Raw genomic sequence first — 24,156 nt, 5'->3', positions numbered from 1 at the left:
AATATGCTATAAAAGGTAATTTCACTGATGTAATTAAAATACAAGAACATCTGGGACAAATTGCATGATTATAATTGGGTTGTAAGAGCAAATTTATGTCTCACCCAGAATGCCGTAGTTGTCTGAGATGATAAGCTTGTCCTCTTTGCACTGTCCGGTCTCCCCTGTGATCGCCATGTCGGTGATCTGCAGTTTAACCAAGAACCCTTTGGACACGGATATCTTCCAGGAGCTGTTGGAGTGAGCCGGGTATGGATCAGGGAAACCTGCGGACTGGATGGTTCCTTTTCGTCCTTCAATGATTACAGGACCGCCACCGCCTGCAGTGCAAATCAACAGCACATGATCAAAGTCTCCACCTCATTATGGTTCTCAGAACCTTGTTTTTTTCTGCCTGATTTCCATCTATTTAGGATAATTTTCCCTCTGATTTACAGCTGAGCAGGACTAGCTTGCTTCGATGCAGCTCCAGCACGAACAGAGTCACTGTACAGTATTTTAATTGGACCCTGGAGACGGATTTGTCTGCCAAGGATGTGGCAACGAACAGAGCTCAGGAGAGATCTCACCTTCTCCATCATTATATGGTCCCTATGACAGGATTAAAGTTCTCATGAAACGATGCAGGTATGTCAGGCGACACAGCATTGTGAGAATGTAGTTTACTATTGGTTATAGACAATAATATTAATAATTATTCATAATTGGGTGTCATTACATATTTCAATAATTTGGCAAAAAAGTCATTTGCTGACATTGTTTTTCGTTTCTCATAGAAAGTACCCCTGGCTCTGTGTTTTTCCTGTTATGCTGTGTCTCTCTCCAGGTCAAAACCACCGATGAAGCCACTGCTGCCATCAATTAGCTACCCTTTGTTTTCTTTTCCTATAGAAAGCACTCCTGGCTCAATGCTTTTTGTGCTTAGCTTTGTCTTTTCTAAAATAAGCCGTATAATGAGCTTTTGCTTCCAATATTTCTGTGTATGGCACTAGTTGGAAAATAGAATGACATGAACTAAACTCTGTTTATTCAACTTATGTACTTTATTAATGTAAAATTCAAACTGCCTCTTTAAATGAGCTTTCAAAGCTTTTAAGTCACCTGATTGATGCTCAGCTTTCAGTAATTATTCCTGCTTTGAATGCACAAATGATGCTTGATTTTCAGCTGCTACCCTAAGATAGTCTCGGTTGGTTTAATTTAGAAGCTCTAATTTTCCCTTTTGTGAAGCAGCGTCTGTCAAAAGTAAAACTATTTCTAGAATAAAAAAAAAAAGGCACCACTGAGAAATGACACTTCACAACCTCTTCAGAGGAGAGAATGCAGAGACAAAAGGAAAATGGAAACAAAAGTTAGGCTGACAGTGACATCTGCAAAGTGAAACTCTGTCAATGCAACTCAAAGTCATGCAGATAGCCGTCCCAGCGCTGTGCAAATTCCTCCTGACTCTCCTGTCTTTTAAAATATAATAATGCATCAAAAAAGCTGAAAACAGAGTTTGTGTTCATATCATGTAAAACTTGTAAGGATGAGAAATGCTCCTTCTTCCTGCTTAATAGTTGCCTCTAGAGCTTCCAGTCCCAAAAATAACCAGAGACCTTTGACTAAGGAAAGAAATTCTTGTGCAATCTTGTAATTTGTGTGAAGGTAAAGAGGAGGAATGGCAACGAAAGGAGCAATAACCCGGATCTGTGAGGAGAACACTCACCAGACGTTGTGGGAGGCGGAGCGGTTTGTGTGCTGGCGGTGGCCGGGGCTGCGGTCGTGGTGGGAACGACGACGGGAGGAAGGCTGAACTTTGTGTAAGTTGCCTGGAATCCTTTGGAAGTCAAGCTGCCGTCAGACTTGAAGCGGACAACCATTGTGTTGCGACTGGACTCCACTGGTTTCGGCACACTGCCACCACAAAACGTACCTGAGGGTAACGCTCAGTTAGTTTTGACTTTCGCTCGATCTGTTATTAAGTCTGTGCAGAGAGATTTGATTTCACTGGGTTTAAAAAGGACTCCAGGAGCTAACGCTGCTCTGCAGATTTTCTTTCACTTATGGACCCACACACTCTGTAATGTTAACAGTATTTCTAAAAGCTTTGTCTCATTGTCTTCCCTTTCACTCACACATCTAAGTGTCCTGAATGAATAAGTTTGCTGTGTGCACGAGTATTGTTCGGGTTTCTATCATTGCTACTGCTGTTTTCCTCTCTCACTGCAGTTTTGACATGTTCCCCCGACTTACCAACCAAAGAGGATCCGGCCTCGTGGCCATCATAGATCTGGACAAAGTCTCCACAGACGTCAGGGACGAGGTCAAAGGTGGTAAATGTCAGTCGGACCCGCTCGCCTTCAGGCACCGTAATCCTCCACTGATCCCCCCCCACAAAAATAAGAAAAACAAATAGAAATGCACATTCATCAGTAACTGGAACATAATGTGAGAGAAACTAGGGCGTATAAAACATATCTATCCATCTATGTATGTATGTATGTATGTATGTATGTATGTATGTATGTATGTATGTATCTATCTATCTATCTATCTATCTATCTATCTATCTATCTATCTATCTATCTATCTATCTGTCTATATATATATATATATATATATATATATATATATATATATATCAAGTCTGATGAATAACATAGAAAATGACTGTCTGCATTATAGTTTCTTTGGTTTCTCTGCATACTGTCGCTCATATATAATTCCTTCAGCGATCGTCCAAGCTACAGCGACGACGACAAGGTTTCACAGCTACGACTCTTCGGCCCGACATGCAAACGCTTGGATCCTGAATGGCTCTGATTTATTTTAATTACGTTCAGAAACTAACCCCTAATGAGGACCAGAAGCAGCAGCAGGGTGATACTTCAGAAATTTGGAGATCTGAAACTGCGTCCTGGTCAATACTGACACTCTCTGCCTAACTCTGTTGTCCATGTTAAGATGTATTACCAAATCTTGCAGTAAAAAAAAAAGTATATATAAGTCACATTTAAAATGAACCATCGTAGGTGAGTTAAAGGAACCCAGTTTTGGATTGTTTTGTGAAACCGGTACTGGCCTGAGCCAGGGGGCGGAGTTGATTTAACAGGATTCGGTTCTAGGTTGTGACCCAGCGTATTGCGTTAGCGTTTCAACCCGAAAACTAAGTTAAACTGGCTTTTGTCTAACATTAAGGCTACCGTAAGAAAAAACTGTGGAAAAGAACACAAAACCTGACATGGGGGCTTTTCTACAGCTTGCATGACTCCAGCCTGTGCATTATGGGTAATGTTGACCACCTGATTAAGACATTCATTAAAAAAAACAACAACTTGTGACTTAGAATAAAACTCTAAAAAATAATGACTAGCTTTCCCTACAACTCAGTTTAGTTTACTGTTTTTACTGATTTCTTTTTCTTTTTGCTTATTTACCTTTTTCTCGTCAGAATCTGAAACTAGACTTCCAGGAGCTTCTGACTCAACTTAAAGGACTACATGTAGGGAAGCTTGTGGGGGTCATGGTCCCCCGATCATCCTGAGGTGCTTCATAGAAAGTGTCCATGTGTATTTGTCCCGTCTCAGTGGGTTTGTACCTGGTAAAGCGCTCCGTTTGGATAACTTTGCCCCGGGAAGCCTGGAGTCATCAGATTCCCCTGATCACCTTGGAGGAAACCGCCGGCTCCGGCTATTTCTGGAAACAGCAATGAGGGACGCTTCAGCTGCGCCGACACCTCAAGGACACCCTCAGTGTGAACCTCCAACACATTTCCCCTCCATTTTATTTATTGCCCATAATGACCCCAGTTTTTATACCACGTTTCATCATAAGGAAGCCTCCACACTTTGTAGCGCCATGGGTGAAAGCCTTAAAACAGATTACACCTTTATTGCAGCAATATAGTCTTGCAAGGAAAAAATAAGGATGTCAGTCCATTAATTAATTTGTAAAATGACCCTGCATAAAAATGCTAAATCAGCAGTAAGAGACTTTCAAAACATTTGGGACATTATCCTATTAGATAAATGTAAAGTTAGTAATTCTGTGAGCCAAGGAACCTTTTATTAAGTAAATCATGGCTTCCTGTTTTCTCGGGGAACGTCACATGACATGGAGGCCCTGTAAGCCACTCATCTAAATTGGAAAGACAAGAGAGCATACGCTCAAGTTAGGCAGATGATTTTGTTTTTTTTAATCTTCATAAGTCAAACAAGAAGATAACTAAAGCCGTCCGAATCTGCTGTCAGAGCAAAACAAAAAAAGAATGTTTCGAACAGCTAGAGGTGTGAAAAACTAGACCGGATGAGGAACAAAGTTTATCATGAAATCACGCAAAATGAGGAAGATGGTGAGCAAATTAAAATCTGTCTCCTGAGCCTGTTAGAGAAGTGCAGGAAGGCCGCCAAGCCTCCACAAAAACCATTAGAAGTTTTCTAGATAACCAGCCGGTCTGTTTGAAGGCACGCTGAGGAAAGGTGTTCTCTGTCCTACCATCCCAAACGCTGCTGGGGCGTTAAACAAACGTGTGCTCTGGTCAGATCAGAGAAGCAACAGACGCTCCAGATATTTGATTTTGAATCCCCTGTTGGTTGCTGCTGTTGAATTCAATGCTGTGCCCTGGTTTTTGTAAAAGACAAAAAAAAAAATGATTGCCCGTCGGGACATGACTAAAGATCTGAATCTGAGACGGGTCTGTTGAAAAACAAACGTGAAAATGTAGAAGAGCGCCTCCTGCTCACTGCTGAGTCTGGTGGAGGATATGTGACGCTGTGAGCTCGTCTCTCTTATTAGACAGCAGGGTAAAACACACTCTTTGATACTTTTAATTAAAAAATACTGTCATGATCTCAGCTCTAGTGCTGGTCTGATTACCATCTGACATACCTGTGCAGGTCCACCCTGTTCTCATTAGCCTTCACCAGATACACCTGCTCCTCTCACTATTTAACCAGCCCTCAGACCAGTCATTAGTGCCAGATTATTACGAGCCACCGGTGAGTCTAATCCAGTGTTTTCTGTCTGTCTGCCTGCCTGTGATCTGACCCGCTTATGTCTCCTGATTCTCTGAGCCTGCCTTACTCTGTTGGACCTGATTGCCTGCCTGTTACCAGATCTGTATCTGTGCCCTGACTCAGATTCTGATTGGGACTATCTTTGGATTTCTGATCACCCGGCTCTGACTCTGGACCTATCCTCAGACTACGGACTCTGGTTTGTCCCCTCAATCATCACAGTTCTGATCCATTGGCCGTCTCTTGACCAATAAACTGTCTTTAAACGTTAACTGTCTTGTCTGGTTGAATTCTGGGTCCTCTGGTTCTGCTCATTACAAATACGGCGGCTTTCATGAGAGATTTCAAAACGTACGACTAAATCAGCTCACAGATGGTTCCTCAGACACAAACTGCAGCTTCTTCTATTAGCGTCTCATTACCCAGATCTAAATTCCCCCCGAAAACCTGCAGGATGAGCTACAGAGAGTTTAGAGATTACCCTGGGCTCTGGAGGATCTGGGGAGATTGTGCAAAGAGGAATGATCAAAGATCCCTCTCTCTGTGATGTCCAACTCTGTGTAATCTTATACAAGAAAAATAAATGTCTATCCTTCAGGCAAAAGAGTGGCGATATAAAGTAAAAACAGCAGGAATACCTGAGATTCTGTGAACAAGGTGTGACTGCCCCCATTATTGAATAAATCATATTAATAAGGCATCGATAAAAGTAGAGGGTGCTGTTTGTGAAGAGTTAGACACTTTAAAAGCTGCCTTACGTGATGCGACCTGTGGAGTCACAGCTTTGTAGTGAGCTTTAAATCCTTGGTCTGTTTTCCTGTCGTTGGTGTCGAAGTAGACCATCAGGTGGTTTGAAAGAGTCACCAAAGGCTTGGGTTTGGTGTAGCCACAGTATTTACCTGCAGATGAGACACAACGAGTCCAGCTGAGGTCAAAATGACAGTAATAACATCGCTGAGAGGAGAAAGCATTTGTGTCTTTTTATTTATTTACCTAAATGCAGCCGTCTTCTGCATAGATTAAGAACATTTATTTTGGAGGATTTTTTTTTTGGTGAAAGAGGACAGTCTTAAATTTGAGTCATTAGAAATTATCCTTTTAACATGTAATGTGTGCAATAAGCCCTACATCTCATTCACAGTATCCGTATTGCATTTGTACAAACAGAAGAAACATGCATTAGAACAGAAACTCCATTATTTCCCCCCCGTACCCTCAGTGATTGACGGGAAATCTATTTACCGATGGTTCCCAGCGTGTCTCGCAGTGTGACCAGATCGGCTGTGCAGAGCTGACTCTCCTCCAAAGCGAACTCCTCAAACCACAGATGAATCACCTGCAGCAAGAAAAAACGCAAAGTTGTTTCATCTTGCTCTTTTCTCTGCATCCGACAGCCCAATAAAACCGAGTGTTTACTGACGGAGCGCGCCACGCTGAGCGTCTGGTGTGAAATTTGAGAAAGCATATGCCTGAGACGGTAATGTTGATGTTCACGGGGGAAACGATAGAGAGACATGTAGAGACGGAGAAGAGTAGGAGAGAGGGAAGCAGGAATGGAGGGTTTCAGTTTGTCCGGCAGGCCTGCAGAGGATTGCTGCGGAATAGGAACAGGACCAGGCAGCCATCTGTTGATGATGATACCATTGCGTTTGCACCAGCTGTCCTCTGCTGCTTGGCGTCACGGCAGACAGCTTTCATAACAGTAAATAATGAAAACGCCGCTCATCAGAAAGCAGACACGTGGACATCTGGTGAAACTGCTCTGACGTGTGTGCTCATCTTCTGCATGAATCGTCTTCATTTTGAGTCACAATTATGTCTTTAAAACATGAAACGACTCTGCAGCCTTCAACTTCAATGATTTATAAAGACAAGATAATGAGTTCATGAGTTTTTTTAATGTTTTCTTAATTCACACTGGGTCAAAATTATACGTACAGGCTCAAACATTTAGTTACACTTATGCTAAATAAAATAAATACATTTTAGCATGTTGAAGAACGGATGATTTTTGTAGGACTCCACCAGCAACTGTGTCCAAATTTGAAGTATTTACCTGTTGATTCAAGGTGAAGTTAAATGGTTTGGGGATATAGTTCTCATGCGATGCACCAATACTGAAACAGACCCTCAGCATGATGCTACCACCACCGTGCTTGACAGCTGGCACAGTATTCTTACACTCTTACCCCAAAAAGGGTGATTTAAAGAGACCAATTAACCTGACATTCATGTTTCTGGTCTGTGGGAGGAAACTGGAGTAACTGGAGAGAACCCACGTGTACCTGGGGACTAGAGCCCAGCTAGAACCCAAGCAGGGATTCAAACCCAGGACCTTCACGTTTGTTTCAAGGCAGCAGGGCTCACAGCTGCTCCAGCGTGCCGTCCCATATGCGCCTCCACCGGATATATTTGCCGTCATTGTTGTCAAACAGCTCAGTTTTGGTCTCAGCTGAGAATAAAACATTTCTCCAGAAGGTTTTTAGTTTTTCAATGATTGCAGCAGCAAATTTAATTTTAAGGTTAAAGCAGCCTGGCGATAACTTTCTGAACTGACTTCCCCAATGCAGTTTGTGCCAAGAAACAAAGAGGAGCAGTCAAATACAGATAAACTCAAAACTATTCATACCTTTGGCAGATTAAGGTTTTAATCAAATCTTTTATTTTATTACAAACGTGTTTTCCCTGACTGGAATGATGATGGACAGAGTTAAAGATGAGGGTGATGGAAAAGAGGCTTTCCAATTTTCAATGTCAATTCGGCAAAATCTGAGCAAAAAGATGACAACAATTATAAGAATGGTTTGATTGACAATAAAGATTTTTCTACTGTTTGAGATGAATGATAATGTATAATGTATAAATGATTTTTTTTTTCATTTAAATGTAAGTAAATGAGACTTTTTAATAAATACTCCTATCACATTTTATTATCTCTTAAGAAATGCCTGTCTCATTCCGTGTTAGATTCCAACTTCTCAGTTATTCGTAATAACTTGAAATCTAAATCTGCAAAGACTATCAAAACTTTAGGGCTTGATGGTTTTTGGGTGGAGTTACACCAGAATAGTGACGATGGCTACAGAAAGTACTTGTTAAGAGACATTTAACCAAATAAATGTGGGAGTGCTTGTATATGTTTGAGCCTGCATGCTTTTTTTTAATATCCACATAAAATTTACATTTATGCAGGCAATTCTAAGTTTTATATGGTTTCCACCCTGAAAAACAGGGTGGAAACCATATAAAACTTAGATGAAATAAATAACTAATTCAAATCCTAAAAAAATATGAAATTCATGCCGATGATGAGTTAATAAAAACTTGCCTGGTGTAAAAATAGTTTTGAAAAAGGACATAAATGTTATATTCTGCTCATCAAATCAAGACCAAATGTGCAAAAACGTCTAAAACTGAAAGACAACAGCAACGCAAATGTTCATCTTCTGAAGAGCTTTTGATCCATACTTCTTCAGGATGAAAATTACCTGAATACTTTACTTCCTGTCTTTCTAAACAGTAAAAAAAAAAAAAAAAAAAACAAGATCCAGATGGTGAGACACTGGACCTGAGAGGTGCACCGTCCTTCATTTGATCGTCTACTGTGTTCAAAGCTTTCAGCCAATCGCTCTAAACCTTACCTTGCCGGTTACAAAGACCTTCAATATAAAAAAAAGAGGGATGACTTATGCTTTTCATTGCATTATCTGATTTATTGTCACCTTTCCTCAGACTCTAATATAAAGCTTTTTTCCTGCCTCTGACCTTGTCGGGGTCCACAGTGATGCTCCACATGCAGCTTTTGCCGTTGTCGTAGCTGCTGGGATAGTTCCAGCTGGTGAAGGTGCCCGACTCACCGCTCAGCTCCTGTGGACCTCCACACCCTGACAGCGGCCCTGGAAGTCAAAGACAGATGTTGAGCCAATATTTCGGAAATCAAAACAACAATATCTAAGAGCCATATTGTTGCCTGGAGTGCAGCTAGATAATGATCAAGTTATTAGATTTTGAACATTGAATATTCATTATTTTACATTAAAAATTATTTTTGTTCTAACCTCCAAACATTTACCTCTTTATTGATTTAAGTTGCTGAAATATTTTTGTTTGAACGCCTTCCAGCAAAGTTAAAACATTTTTGGAACGTTAATTTAAAGCACATTTGCAGTTGAGGAATAATAATAATAGATACTCCGATGTAGGGTTGGGCCTTTATCGTATCGTTTTATCTTTATGGTGAAAAATGCTCTTATCGTGATACAGAATTAAGTTTGTCTTGACAATGATAAATTTCAACTAGCAGTGTCTGAAAAAACAAAACAAAAAAAACAGCCAGTATTGTCAGGATTGTTATTTTTGCTATTTCTTCACTGTTGGGTTCAGCTCTGAGTCCTTGGTGGTCATAACTGAAACTTTTAAAGTGGACATTTTTACTTCAAATTTGAAAAATTGTTGCGTACAGCTGTCAGTTGGATTTTGAAATATTGATAATATGGGTGCAAAGGCCATTTTTTGATTGTGCAACAAACCTCAGCAGCATCGAAGCTTTTTTATGGCTTTTCCCCCCCACATCTTATTATTATTTCATCTTGATTCTGTTTCCATTAACATTCCACTGTGAGCTGAAAAAGGTTTATCACCAAAATGGAGAGGTAAATGATGCATCAGAAAAGCCAGGCAAAGACTACTAAATGTTTTTTAAGCATAGTTTTTGTGTTTATTGAGCTAACTGATATACGGTTAAAGCCACACAGTTACCTAAAAAAGCTGCAAGAAGCTGCAAATGATCTTTTCTTGTCGATTTTATCATTATTACAGCAGTACCACAATATATCATGAAAACATTTTAAGTTCATATCGCCATTTCATTTTGTACTGAAATTGGCAATGCCTTTTGTCGTATAAAAAAACACCTACCTGATTAATTATTTAATTACTTTTATGTGCATTAGGCTATATCGTGATATGACATTACTCTAAATCTCCAAACCTTGCAACAACTGACAAACTTTTTTTCTGACACAAAGTGACTGAATCAAAGACTGTTTCGGACACTAATCAGAATCTGACTTCAGGGTCCACTTTCAGGTAAACCTGTCACCCGCCAACCACTGGTAATATCAGTTTGCTGGGCTCTTCTCATCTTTAGTTTCATAGATTTCTAATAAACATTATTAACATATGTTTTAGGTTTCAAACCACGTCGTTTCACACAATGATTTCTTCCCTAACTCTTCAAACTGCACTAATCATTTTCTGGACTCCTGAGCTGTTGTGCTAAAATAATCTGTGCAGGCTGCTGCTCTTTTGTCAAGATAAAATACCAAAAACTGTGCTCTGTTTCGGGAACCCTGGGAACTCTCATCTGATTGGCTGAGGAACCAGGAAGTAAACATGAGCTACACTCTGAACTGAAGTCGTTCTGGACCGTACCTCGAGGTTGGAAAGGAGGAAAACGTGACAAAGACATTGTTGATGGAGAGGATCGATTTATTTGTTTATAGGGAATGTTACTTCCATCCTGGGTGACAAAGGACAATCATTTAGGTTGATTTTACAGAATATTTCTTACTTATTGCTCCTTTGATTGTATTTTGTGAACTCAGAAATTCCTTAAATTTTTATAAATAGTCCAGAGTTCTTTTAGCAGAGACTAATGTGAACCTTTTCATTGTGTATAATGATTACATGCTGGAGGCCTGGAATATGAGGCAGCTCCATTAAGGAGATGGTATTTTTTCTACATTTCTACACTTCCCGGGTTCTCAGTTAAAGAATCCAGTAAACATTTTTGTTGTTGTGTGGCCTGATCAGACTTTCATTGCAGCTCTTTCCCTAAATGCTGCTAGCTCCTGATGACAGGAGAATCTAGACCCTCAGAAAGAGAGAAAAGCAGAAAAGTTAGAACCATGCTGGATCACCTTTCCTCTGAATCCTATGATTTGTTTCTTTTCTGTAATTTCTTTTTGTGAACTTTGTGCTTTTCTTCCTTCGCGCCAACGTGCTCTGCATCGATCAGTAACTTTCTCGGAGCGATGCTCCTCCTTTGTGTCCAGTTCAGAACCAACACACAATGAACCAAACCAGAAACGGGCGTCTTCCCCCTTCTGTGACCTTTCAGGGTGGACAGAACCGCTGTTAGAGCCTCGGGCGCAAACGGACCTTAATGCTGAGAGAGCAAACAGCCATCTGACCCATAATGTAGGCACGCTCTTGTCCCGTTCTGTTGGGCCGTTCCGCTCTGAGAAACTGACGTGTCCAAGTAGTTTGACATTTTGAATTCTTTTCTTTGTTTTTGTTCTCAAACTTTTCCCCCTAAAATCCCTGTTGGGTACAAGAACTCCAAACTAGAACGTGAAACACGTCCATTAAACTGACAAGAGAGCAGGAACCTTTGGCTAAAAGTTATTAAAAATATTATCTTACCGACTAAAGCTTTAACTTTTAGTCAAAGCATCCTGCTCTCTCATCATCATGTCTAATTTAAAAATGTTCTATTTAAAATAATTTAACTTTAATAACTTATGTTCATCTAATGTTTCTTCCTTCTTGTATCTCCTTTTGCCTTTGATTAAAGTGTAGATTAACACATTCTGCTTTTGTCTGATGTCGGTGCTAAAATTCTTATATAACTACTAATTAACATATAGTGGAATGAATAATCAAAACCTTAAATTCATCGTTCTTGTCTGCCCATAAAATGTCACAGTTTGCTGTTTTTAAAAAGCACTGAGAGCTGCTGATTTAGACCACTTTAAAAATCACAGAAAAGTCTTGCATCTCGGGAACACAGTTGTTTAAAGCGTTTGCACAGAAATGCATGTTTTAATTGGCTTCATGTCCCTTTTTTCCTCTTTTTCCCCCCTCTCAAACATCATCAGCATCATGACTTTATTAAAGACACATATAGGTCCATATTGACAGCTTTATACAAACAAATGAATACTAAAAGAAACTATACAATAAAAAAAATAAAAATACAGATAAAATAAATAAAAATGATCACAAATGTACAAAAATACCAGTGGTTCCACGTGCAGGACTTATATTTGATTGAATTTTGTTCAGGATTCGTCAGCGCTAAGATAATGTAATTTGTATAATTAGCTAATCTACACATGCAGCTGTACATGAGATAACGTAATACAGCATAGAAAGTGGAAACCAACAAATAGCTGACTTGCTTTCGTCCGTCTCGGCATCCTAAGCAGCATCTTCAATGCATCATTATATGCCACTTTAAGTTTCTGCATACTGCTTTGCTTAAATAAAGTGTTGGAATTAAAATGTATTGTTTGTCACTTGACTAAATGTTTAAGTAATCTAAAATAAATTGGTTATTGGTTTAACCTGTTTTCTTGACTGTTTTGCATGCACTTACACAGTGCAGGTTAAAATGACATAATATAAGTGTTAAAACGTCTCCACAAGTACACAAACGGGTACAACATGCTCTAAAAAGTGCCACTTTAAATGACAGGACACATCCTAAACTAGTGTATAAGCACATTAGCTTGGGCACAAATCAAACAACATTGTCTATAAATGTCCACGTCATCAGCCAGGTCATCAGTGATATATTGAATAAACAGAAAAGCACATTAACTTTTTTACTGCAGCTGTAACATTGGAGCTCCCTGGCTGTAAAAACATTATTTTTCTTGCAATCAGCAAAGTTTGTCCAGTTGCTTTCTCAGAATTTCCTACACAGCATCTTAACGTTTTTTTTTTTTTCCATCCCTGAATTCTTCATCACAGCTCTTTGTGACATTTATAGAGACTATTGTGCAAACAACAGACAACATTTTTTCAGATGATGAAATACTGACCTTCTGAATGAGCAGAGGAATCAGACCGGTCTGTAAAGTAGAGGGCCATGAGGCTGATGCTAACGGCTGTCATTGCAACAAAGAGAAATATCAGACTTTTTTCCAGGGTGCTCAGACCCCTGGACCGACGTCCACCCATCGTCTTCACGGTGACGGAGATGCAGCGGACGGCGGCTTCTTCAGCAGAACTCCAGCTTATCAGGAACACAAGGAGGAAGACCTGAACTTTAAACCCAGCTGAACCTTGACCCGCTCAGACGGGGGTATCAGAGCCTCTTAGGTGGGGAGTGTAAAGCTTGATCCATAAACAGTATCAGAACTGAAGGGTAATAACTGCTGATGGTCTAAGTGGTCCAATCTGTGGGTCGTTACAACAGAACAGGCTGACGGAGCAGATTAGAGTCAATTTATTCACCGGCTTTCACAGCTGACACGACAACAAGCAACAAAGACTTGGCAATATGAAGCTAAATACGAGTAACTACATTATTAATAATAATAAAACAATTAATCTCACATCCAGTTTTTTACTGTTTTTGGAAGCAATCTGAACAACAGCAGTGAATTAAACACAGCTTTTACCTAAAGATCCTAAATATTTGAAGCCCATTTGAAGCTAATTAAACAGATTAAACAAATACATCTTTGAATTTAAACAGGAAAATGTTTTCTTCTGTAATTATAAATGTTAAATGATTATAATATTTTTGACCAAACATTCACCAGGCTTTCTAGATAGATAGATAGATAGATAGATAGATAGATCTTTATTGATTCTAAAGGAAATTACATTGTCAACTCTGTACCATGCAATCTTTATTAATAAGGCGCTTAAAAACAGCCAACGTCTGAAACAAAGTGCTGTACATAGCTACAAACCTCCATTTAAACAAGAATAAAACGATAATGCATAAAAAACACTTAAAAAAACAATACCAATTTAAAAATAAAAAGTCTCGCTAGTGGTAAAAGAATAATAGTACGTTTTAACCAGAGTTTTAAAGGTGGGCAGTGAAGGAGCCTCTCTTATGGCCAGTGGCAGTAGTATCCGCCCCTGACAGATGGCAGACTTTATTGATACTGTATAGCCCTTTTCATGCAAGATTTGTGAAACTTTGAGACTAAATCAGAAAAATAAATGAAATAAAATCTGAATGCAAACCACCATGCAAGTGAGAACAAAGTATCGTAACGTGATCATTATCGATGAGAGGGACGAAAGAACTTGGGAAATACGGAAGTATTGTAACTGCAGCAGTGGTAGATATTAAATTAAAGTTGTAAAAACATCAACATTCCTTAAAAACAGTTTGTTATTTTACAGATCAAGAATCAAACCCTGAGATTTGGATTAAAAAGATCAATGTTTAATGACAGCAAAGATACAACAAGGTTTAGTTAAATCATCCAACAGGTTCAACTAAACTCGTTAACTCAAAGAATTAAGAGGAAATAAACACTAGACCAGATCATAAAATCAAAAGAACAAAAGAAAAATGAAAGAAACAAAAACAGAATAAATATGCATCTGTGTAGATGGAAATTTTTGGCTTAGCTGCTTATATGGTATTAGTTAAGGACAGGATTGGTTCTTATGGCTTTCTTGTTCCTAAGTCTTTCTACTGTGGGTCTGTAATGTAACAGTTTATTGCAAAAGTGGTGGAAGTTTGGTTTAAAGTCTGTCCATCTTTCTTGGAAACTGCGATTGTTTGGCGTGTGAGTGTGCTTTAAGGTGATTGAGTTTCAGATCTTCCTACTGGGAGCGTGGTCTGAGCAGAGTGTTCATCGTATCCACCTCTGATCCGCTGATCCCCCCCCCCACCTGATCATCAACTGAACCGGTTAGAGTCAGAGCCAAAACTCAACCTTTTCTAAAGCCTTTCAACCATTTCTAATGTTGTTGTGTCTCTACGTTTCTCTATGTTTCTCAGAACCAAAGGTCTTGGTCGCTCCTGGAAGAATTATTCCTTTCATTGCACTTTCTTAGACTCTGCCTGAACCTCCTGGAAAACTCCCCAGTTCCACGGTTGTCTCCCACAGCTCCTCTGCCTGCTCACCTCAGCAACACCGGTCCCTCTGCACAAATCGCACAACCTCGCCGTCAAACCTTGTTTTTTTTTGCTTTGGGGGTGTGGCCATGTCATTTTTGACTTTGCCTTGTTAATTAAAGGTTCACTAAAACATTGTTTTAAAAAATCCCAGTCTAAGTCAAACTTGGCTGAAAGAAAACTTGAATCTAAATTTACCAGTGGCATGAGTAATTTTGGGTTTAACTGTAAAGTATTACTGAGAGCAAAGACTGAAATGCCATTAACAACAGAATGAATAAAGTAAGTAACTCCTCATGAGACAATTTTGACCATTCAGCTATTTATCACAAACCCAGCTTACACCAAATTCTGCAGTGGCGTGATACCGTTGCCTCCAAGGAGAGCATAATTTATTTTTAATGAAGCTAAAACATGCAACAAAAAGGGTAACTCATTTTGGGATGATGCTTTTTTTCAAAGGACATGGATGTTTTAAAAATCTTCGATATTTTATCTAATGGTTTGCATGATCAGCCTGGGGAGGGTCATTAATGAAGGCATTGATCTTCACATGCTGTTGGTAATGTCCTTTGGCAGATTTCTATCCAGAAGAATCCATTTCATCCATTAGAGAAATCAGTTTTAGTCGATACTGATGGTGTCTAACTCCAGTATTCAAAGACCAGTTCATATTTTTTAGGCTTCAACTCAGCTGAATGAAATTGATTAATCACCATTACAGTATTAAATGGTGCATTAGGAGGCCTCTTAATGCACCATTTAATTCACATGTACCTTGATGACTAACATTGGCACTATTTGCATGGAACCAAAGGAATGGGTGTTAAAACGCTAAAATAAACTGAAGCTAAAACATGAACAGATGCCATAACTTAAGATAAAACAGTGGTCAAAAAAGTATTATGATTGTTTATGATCTCATTTATGTAGCTAATTAGCCTATTTTGTTGTGTCAGGGTTCTTTTTGTTTTTTAATGGCTGGTAACCAGAAATGTTTAGGAATTTGTGGATAAAATCATCCTCTGCATCCAGAAGTTGTATCTAGAGTTTTTTACTCTTAAAGCATTGAGGAGAAAAATGCACGGATGTGTTTGCAGGTAACTTTCTAAAAAGCTTACTGCACGGTTCCGGTGATAATCAGACAGCTTCCAGCTGTTTGGTCTGAACCGACTGGTGTCCATTTCTGCAGCTGGATCTACAACTTCCAGCTGCTCGTATATTCACCACTTAGTTCTTGTGCAGCCGCTTTGCTCCAACATTTTTAAGGGCAAAACAAGGATCCTCTCGCCATGGATCTCTACCTGCCTTTAGATCCATAATTTCACCAGTTAGAAGAAAAAGTACCACTTCCATTATTTTCTATTTCCATTACCACCGTTTACACATTCTAGCAGATAAATGTAAATAGAGTTTAGGAGATCTCTTTCTTATTTTGTGTGCTTCCTGTTAGTCTCCTCCTGTAGACACAGCAGAGAGAGGCGCAGGCTTCGCTTTGACAAAAGCGCAGAGGTGAGAGCTGATGAGTTCAAAAGGAAGATCTTGATGTTTGATTTAACATCCATTCAAAAAAAAATAAAAACTCTCCCACTGAGAAAGGACCTGAAGGAGCTATCTGTCCCTATTTAACGACTTTTTTCCTGTGATTTGGACTCCATTGTTGAACTTTTAAAGAGTGCACTGACATGACAAAAGCTGCATATCCAGTTGATGCAGAATAATATTCCAATATTTCCAGAATAATTTGTCCAAAACTCAATTTATAGAGAGATTAAATGTTAATAGGTTACATTTGTGTGTCTATCTGGTTCTATTTTCCTCTCGGTGTTTCACATCTGTTACTGTCTGCTTTGAATCTTCTTGCTTCACCAGGGAGGATAAGAATTATGTCTTCATCTGTTACCCATAATGAGGCGGTTATGAAGCCACGGAGCTGTGAAGGTGACCCTTTCATATACTGTATGCACCCATACTGTACTGAAGGCTTTCTCACATCCATCTGCGCACATGTGCCCCGTCAGAGAGGTTAAATATCCTCGTTAGTTTACTTAACAGACAATAATGAGTTGCAAAAAGGAATGATAGATCTAGGGATGCAGACAGAGCAAGCAGACAAAAGCTGCGATGGCGTGTTGCCACAAAAGTGACAGGGGAGACAAAAGGCTCTGCAGCAGCGAACTGGAAGCGTTTGATTCGTGTACACACTCGCAGAGGCCAAGACTGCACCGCAAACAAATGTAGGGCGCGTATTCCTCTGGGAAGAGTGCGGCGATCAGAAGGACGAAGCACAATACCAGCCGTGGAGCAGATACAATGCAGGGATGAGAGGGGACCAGGATCATTTCCGAGGAGCAAAAAAAAAAAAAAACATCCTGCAGAGGAGAAGCTTTAATTACCGGCTTAGGGTGCTTTGTTGCCTTCGAATTGTTGAAGAGGGAAAATGGGGGACGGAGAGAAACGGGGATTGCAAGTTCACAGAGGAGGCGGCGTGAGAAAGAAAGGCTCGGGGATGAAGGCAAGATAAATTCAGATTTGTGGGAAACACAATGGACCAAACGAAGACATTCTAAGACAATTTAATATAAATTCTTTCCACCAAGAATCTTCAGGCCAGCTCTGGATTTGAAAAGAAGTCAGTTTAATCATCAGCTCAACCTAATTAGCCTCTACATAATCTTAAGATATGATCTGTAAATGCTGTCACTCGTCCTGATAACAAATGTGCGTCTAACGGTGCGAACGGTCGCTGCGTGGACGTGTTTTATTCAGGTGATGACCTTGATAACGCTGACGGCTTCCCTCTGAACGCGGTAGACTCTGCAGGGGTTTCCAGGAGGAGGTTCTGGTTTGAGACGCTAACTGGGTCAACGCACACAGACTTCCAATCCCAGCACAGCTAAAGCTAGCACTGCCACGGAAAAGAATTCGCTCTCCAGTTACTGCTTTCTTTTCACACTTGAACGTTTGTGTTAAAAAAAGAAATTTCAATGTCAGGTGCAGATAACCTGAATAGACACAAAATACTCTGGAGGACATTTGGCCCATTATTCTTTGCAAAATTGTTTCTTTCATCCATCCATCCATCCATCCATCCATCCAATTTTCTGCTATACCCCTTCTTTAATCCTGAGTTGCAGGGGTAACAGGTTGAGAGTTAAAACCTTCCGCCAGGGAGTTCTGGGTTTTCCTCCCAGTGAGACGCGTCTGGAAAACCTTGGAAGGGAGGAAACCAACAACCACCACAAAAAAATCTGTTTATTTTACCCATTCAGAGGAGGATTTGTCCTGCTACACAACCCAAAGGACTGAGCATACGGTGGCTTTATTCAAACTAATAGATGTTGATTACTTTGTTTTTCATCTGCTCTTAAATTTCTTTAGCTCGACGTGTGTTGAGTAATTTTTTAGATAATTTAGCTACTTCATATTGCGATTAATGTGATTTCTTGATTGTAAAGGTCTGGTGAAATAAAATAAAAAAAGTTGAATAAAAGGGGGAAATTTCCCCAAATTAATGAAATCATGACATGAAAGCTGTCAGGATCTGGGCTTTGTTTTAGCTGTTTGTTAATTTTGATCAGTTAGTTCACTCCCCTGCCTCAGGTTTTATTTCTGTTTTTAGGTTCTGTCTTAGTTTGGGTTTTGATTTTGTTTATGTTAATTCACTTGGCCAGATCAATCTGTCATGAACGGGAGAGTGAGGACCCAGTATTCAGCCAGACTCGAAAGTGCAAATAAAAAGGCTTTAATAAACTTAAAAAATAAGTCAGACAGGGGTAAGCAGGCTCGGTGGTCAAATAATAGTCCTGGGTCGTTAATTTCGACCCTGTCATGAATCTCTCGTTCATGACAGATTGATCTGGCCAAGTGAATTAACATAAACAAAATCAAAATCAAAATCCAAACTAAGACAGAACCTAAAAACAGAAATAAAACCTGAGGCAGGTGAGTGAACTAACTGATCAAAATTAACAAACAGCCAAAACAAAGCCCAGATCCGGACAGAAAGCTAATTTTTGTCATTTGCTCAGGTTATTTTTTGTCAAATATTGAAATGTGTTTGACCATCTGACACACGTAAGTGCCAGAAGGGGGGCAAATACTTTTCCACAGCGCTCTGCGAGGGTTTCCACATGTTTTCATGTAGCTAACCGGGTCACTGCAAACACATTTCAAATCCCAAAACCACTGTAACTTATCTGTTGAGACTTCAGATCCAGCTTCAAAGTGCTGCTGCTGTCAATTTCTTCCTAAATCCAGGGACGAATATCAAGGATTGAGTCAGCGTAAGACAGAGCAGCTCAGATAGTGGGTTTTTGTTTTGTATACAGGTAATTTAGACAAGCGGCGTGCAGAAAAGGAACGAGAGGCATTGCTCATTCGCTTCTAATAAAGTCCAATAAGTATGCAGCGTCGCTCGTCCTGCAGCCCTCAGTGAGAGCGCAGCTGTCGTCGGCTTCAGCGTCTCAGTGTGAGTCGGGAGAGGCCCTCGGGCCGAAACAAGTGGCTCCTTCTTCCTCTCACGGACCATCAGTCTTTAACTGACGGCTGAAGAGAGGAAGGGCTTCCGGGGGAGGTTCGTCGTGAGGAGGCAGTGGTTATTATTTAGTGCTCATGCTGGGCGTGAGAGCAACGATATGTTAAAGCATCTGTTTTTATCTTTTACGTTTTTGATTATGTTCCATTTTCTCATTATCCCGTACATGATAACCGGTATTCCTTCACAGAAATTCTCCCATCTCTACCGTTGTCCCTCAGTTCTGACAGCTTTCCCACAGTTGGTTAACGAGACTCACCTGTTAATTGTTCCACTAATCCCCCTCCTCTGTTCTTATTCTCCACGGCTGTTTTCAGCCCTGGTCAGATCCTCCTGTTCCCTGCAGCGCTATCATTCAGGTTTGCCTCCAATTTAGCCTGCAAACGCATCATACCACTGAAAGTTAATGAGCCAAGCACACGGCAGCCACTCAGTTTCCACTCTATTTGTTCAGGCATCTGGACTTTGTGAATGAACAACATCTTTAGTTGTAAAGGCATCAATGATGCTGCTGGACTGATTGTACTCACCCAGGTTTTCCACTTCTTTTCCTTCTTGCATGAAGATCCAACCACATGCAAAGATAAATGTATCCAACATTACCAGGGATGTATGCCTACATGCTGGTGAAGATTCTCAGTCATCCAGGTCATGATCAATCCAAAAAAAAGGTTTAAAAAATAAAACAACTGGACTTCTATTCTGGAAGCCTTCTAAATTCAAACTGTCTGCAGTAGTGTGGAGCTCCAAGCTTTATAAACCTGCTGATGAGGCCTCGTTAGAGCTTAGATTCACCTGGAACTGATCGCCCCAACAATGGAGAGTCATTAGGCCCGTCGTTAGCCTGGCTCACAGGAGGAGTTTGGTTTCTCCACTATGAAGATAAGAACATTCCTCACTGCACAGAGCCACATTCACCACTTTGCTCATCTTAGGTTTGGGGGTTTTGTCCTCAGGATGGACCAGCCTCTGTCTGAGGGTCCTGTTGGGATCAGATCCCAGTACATTTTAAAGTTCCTTGGTGTCCGGCAATGGGTGCTCGAGTGTGTGCTTATTATTATGGGGGTCCTTTGGGACTTCTTGGGTTCTGGTTTCCCTGGCGTCTGGTTCGGTGCTCTGGGAGGCGGGTCTTTGGCTCCTCACAACAACTATTGAGAATTTTTTTCTCATGGATAAACCTTAAATACATAAATGCACTTTTGCAAACGCCTACAGGTGCTTACATATACACCTCTATGCAGATAAACCCTATGGCAAGCTTTGGCTGTCACTAAATACATATTTTGTTAAATTATATTACGTATTTTCCAGGGACGTTATCAAAGGCATTGGCTGGTTTTGTTGTTCTTTTTATATCTCTTTCTACAGATGTAGAAGCAGACTCCGAGAATGTTATCTCTGTCTCTTTATTTTACTTTTCTCACCTTTAACATTGCTTTTCGTTCTCTTTTACCTTTCCATTTCTTTGTCCATTGAACTTAAAGGATTCGTAAAATAATATCCAATAAGATTTTTTTTGCATATAAATCAAGCAGAGCACTATAGCGAAAGCAGCAATGCTCCACTTATGAAAGTGAATCTGTTGGTCTCTTTTTGGCATTTGGAGAGCAATTATTAACGCTACATCATGAGACAGGACACATTAAAAAAAAGACATCTGTGATCCGTTGGATGCTTTCGTTTGAAAGCTGGACGTCCTTTCAAACTTCAATCGCCTCCGGCAGCTGTCCACTCCATCATTAACACCACGGAAATACAACCGAAGACTTTAGATAGAATTCCCTACGCTGGTGTTTGGGCCAATGTTTTCTTGTCTGTCCAAACCAGAAAAGGTTTAATGACCGGCTGGATTTGTCTCTTGTTGACTGGCTAGATACAGACGACATGGAAATGCAGCTGAATGAACTGAAAAGCTCGACTCTGTGGGGGAAACAAAGTTTGCTGATTTAGGAAAGCAGCTGGAATCTACAGCTGTGCACGATCATATAGTTTACATTTCACAGGCCTTATCGACAGAATCTGGCTCCACATTTCTGTGTGAGATTCATTTCTCAGTCCGTCGGTCGGCCGGACACTCAACGACCCGCATGCTCAGTTACTAAACGCGATCTCCAGATAACAGAACTGGTGGACACAAGGCAGGTATTAGCATTCACATCATGCTGGGCCATTTTATTTCATATCATCATTGTTATGAGGAGAGCATGAATACCATTTGTGTTTTCTGTTGTATGGTTTCTTTGCAATTATGGTGGTTCTGTTTTAGATAAAAAGTGCTTTATGAACATAGCTGATCTGCACTTTGCCTAGATCTATCAATAAATATAGTTCTATAAAGTTATCATCTATGGTGTATAACTTACTCTGCAGCGTTATTAACATTATTATCAATGACTTTCCAATGACACTCTCCATCAGAAAGGTTGCAGAGCCCTCCGCTAAACAAATGGGACTGTTGGTTGAAAAGTGAAAAGAAAGAAGGAAAGAAAGACAGAAATTAAAGGGACAGGGTGTCTAATGGTGGTTAGATAGGATTTATTAAATGAGCTAAACAGCGTAACCTTCTTAGGGTAAATTTGGATAAAACCGACACTAACAAAGCCAAACAAATTCTCCAAGGTTAAAAGGAATAGCAAACATAAAATAGCCATAAATAAGATGTCCATGGACATTCAGTTTTTGAGGGCATGTTTTAAAGTCTCAATGCATAAGAAAATGCCAGTGCACATTATCCCCACGTCATCGTAATGTTCCTTCTGCTGCCGCCTTGCTACACCCAGGACATTGATGCGCAGCCTCCGCCATGTTACCCTCACCCTCTATAGATGCAGAGGATCTCTCTGGGAGCTCCTACACCTCATCGTCTGTAACAGAGAGCCCAGCACAGTCTTAATCCACCGCAGACGACTGCAGCAAAGTACCGCAAAGGCCTGTCGCATTCTGGATCATTCTTTGTGTCATACTGTCAGCTTTATCCGGTGCAGGGGTGTCCAAAGTTCTGCCCGGGCGCCACAATTATTACGGTTAAAATCTTCTTACAGCTGAGCAAACTTTGGTGCACCAAAATCTGCTTCCAATTCATTCAAAGAAAGACAGATCTAAATGCTATTCTTATCACTGAGAGTTAAATTTTTTATTGTTTTATTTTTTTGTATCTTTTTATTAGTTTTATTATTCTGATGTTTAATTATTTGGTGATAGTTTTATTGTATTTTTGCCTGCTAGAGCTGGCAAGGGTATTTCTGTGTTTTATTTGTTTTTATCGGTGTACAGCATTTTGGTCAACGGTGCTTTATGAATAAAGTTGTACATTTCTTCATTTTTATTTTTTCCATTCGAGCCCAAAATAATTTGCAAACTGTATGACCATCTTTTGATACTGCTAACATGCAAGTTTTAGATCTACATACAATGATTTTCACATCCCTTTCCTACACAAAATACGACTAATTTGTTTTATTCAGATTTTCCATACTCAAATTTATGGAGCAGGAAAAAAAAAAGGTTCACAATATTACTTTTTGGGAATTTTATTTATTTATTTATTTATTTATTTATTTCAACACTCTTTGAAGCTTTGAATTCACAAATGTTGGCCCTTGTGACCAAAGTTTTGGACACGCTTCAGGTGACAGTGCTCAAACAATACTCAAAGGCACTCAACCAAAGTTTCTGTCCATTTTCCCTGTAACTGAAATAGATCTTCAACTCTGCTGTCCAAATAACAAATAAACTGAAAGTTGTGATAACCTGAAAGACAGCTAGCTAAAGCGGATGTGAAAGACACAAGCTTAAGGCTGGGGTCTGCCATGACAGGAAGAGACGAAGCAGATGTGTGAAGCAGAAAGTGACCTTTGGAGAAGGAGGAATTCATTTACATACAGGGCTGAAATATATATTTAAGGACTCCATAGATCCCTGTCAGTTTGGCAGCCTTCACCCAGCCTCATGAAAACCGAAAGAGGTCAAAGCTTACAACTTGAGGAAAGAGAGATCAGTGCGACTTGAGTACTTGACCGTGTCCTCTGATCTCAAAGAATCAAGAGGAAACAGGAACTGGTTTTAGACGCTTCAGACTTACACATTGTGACATTTCACAGCACCACTGCAGATACCGAGGACTCTTTTTGGTCCTGCTTTCGCGTCCAGACGTTAACACGAAGTGACATGCTTGTTAAGACAGCAACAGACGTCGCCTAGAATCAGCGTTAAACACCAAGCAGGAGAGTACAGTTACACTGAAAGGTGTTATCATTGTGAACCGAAACAAAAACAAAAAAGAGATAAATCTCATGAGCGCCATCATGTAACTTTATAAATCCGTCTCTGGGTCTGTTAATGCTTGGTCTTTGAGCAGCAGCATATGCACATTTTGAAGTCAGATTTTTTTTTTAAATGTGAAACTCCTCGCCCACTGGTGGAATTTAGCAATCAAGTTTGCAATGAAATTTTAAAACATTTGGGGAAAAGAAAGAAAAACAACAGCATTGAAAGCCTCATAAAATCAAAGCCTTTCTTTAGGGTTACCAGAATATTTGTCTGTTTGGTAATAACTTAGACCCATGCAAGCATGCCTCTTATCAATCACTTTTCTGTGATTAAGCTTGACATTAACTTTTGCAGCAACATCTATGGAAAACTCAAACATCCCTCTTTTGTTTGTCATTAAACCCTGTCTTCTACGGACAGCTCTTATCATTCCTCTGGCTCTTTAGTTCCCAGAGAGCCTCATTTGAATCCCACAA

The 24,156-nt window shown here is 39.9% G+C and overlaps 1 protein-coding gene across 1 annotated transcript in view; it reads right to left on the bottom strand.

Annotated features, from left to right (window-relative positions):
- Positions 1-12,973, bottom strand: part of zgc:154142 (uncharacterized protein LOC555481 homolog) — a 35,228-nt gene extending 22,255 nt beyond the window's left edge. Inside the window, exons 1-8 of the mRNA XM_036137564.1 lie at positions 12,827-12,973; positions 8,763-8,893; positions 6,240-6,333; positions 5,756-5,896; positions 3,581-3,678; positions 2,236-2,362; positions 1,709-1,915; positions 105-320 (exon numbers count right to left, since the gene is read on the bottom strand). Of these exons, the coding sequence (XP_035993457.1) occupies positions 105-320; positions 1,709-1,915; positions 2,236-2,362; positions 3,581-3,678; positions 5,756-5,896; positions 6,240-6,333; positions 8,763-8,893; positions 12,827-12,965 (1,153 nt within the window). The 5' untranslated portion in view covers positions 12,966-12,973. The remainder of the gene's footprint in view (positions 1-104; positions 321-1,708; positions 1,916-2,235; positions 2,363-3,580; positions 3,679-5,755; positions 5,897-6,239; positions 6,334-8,762; positions 8,894-12,826) is intronic.
- Between the last annotated feature and the right edge of the window lie 11,183 nt (positions 12,974-24,156).

This window comes from Fundulus heteroclitus, chromosome 5, assembly GCF_011125445.2.
Source record: "Fundulus heteroclitus isolate FHET01 chromosome 5, MU-UCD_Fhet_4.1, whole genome shotgun sequence".
NCBI classification, from domain to species: domain Eukaryota; kingdom Metazoa; phylum Chordata; class Actinopteri; order Cyprinodontiformes; family Fundulidae; genus Fundulus; species Fundulus heteroclitus.
The sequence above is the reverse complement of the archived record's forward strand: the minus strand, read 5'-3'. Positions and strand labels throughout refer to the sequence as shown.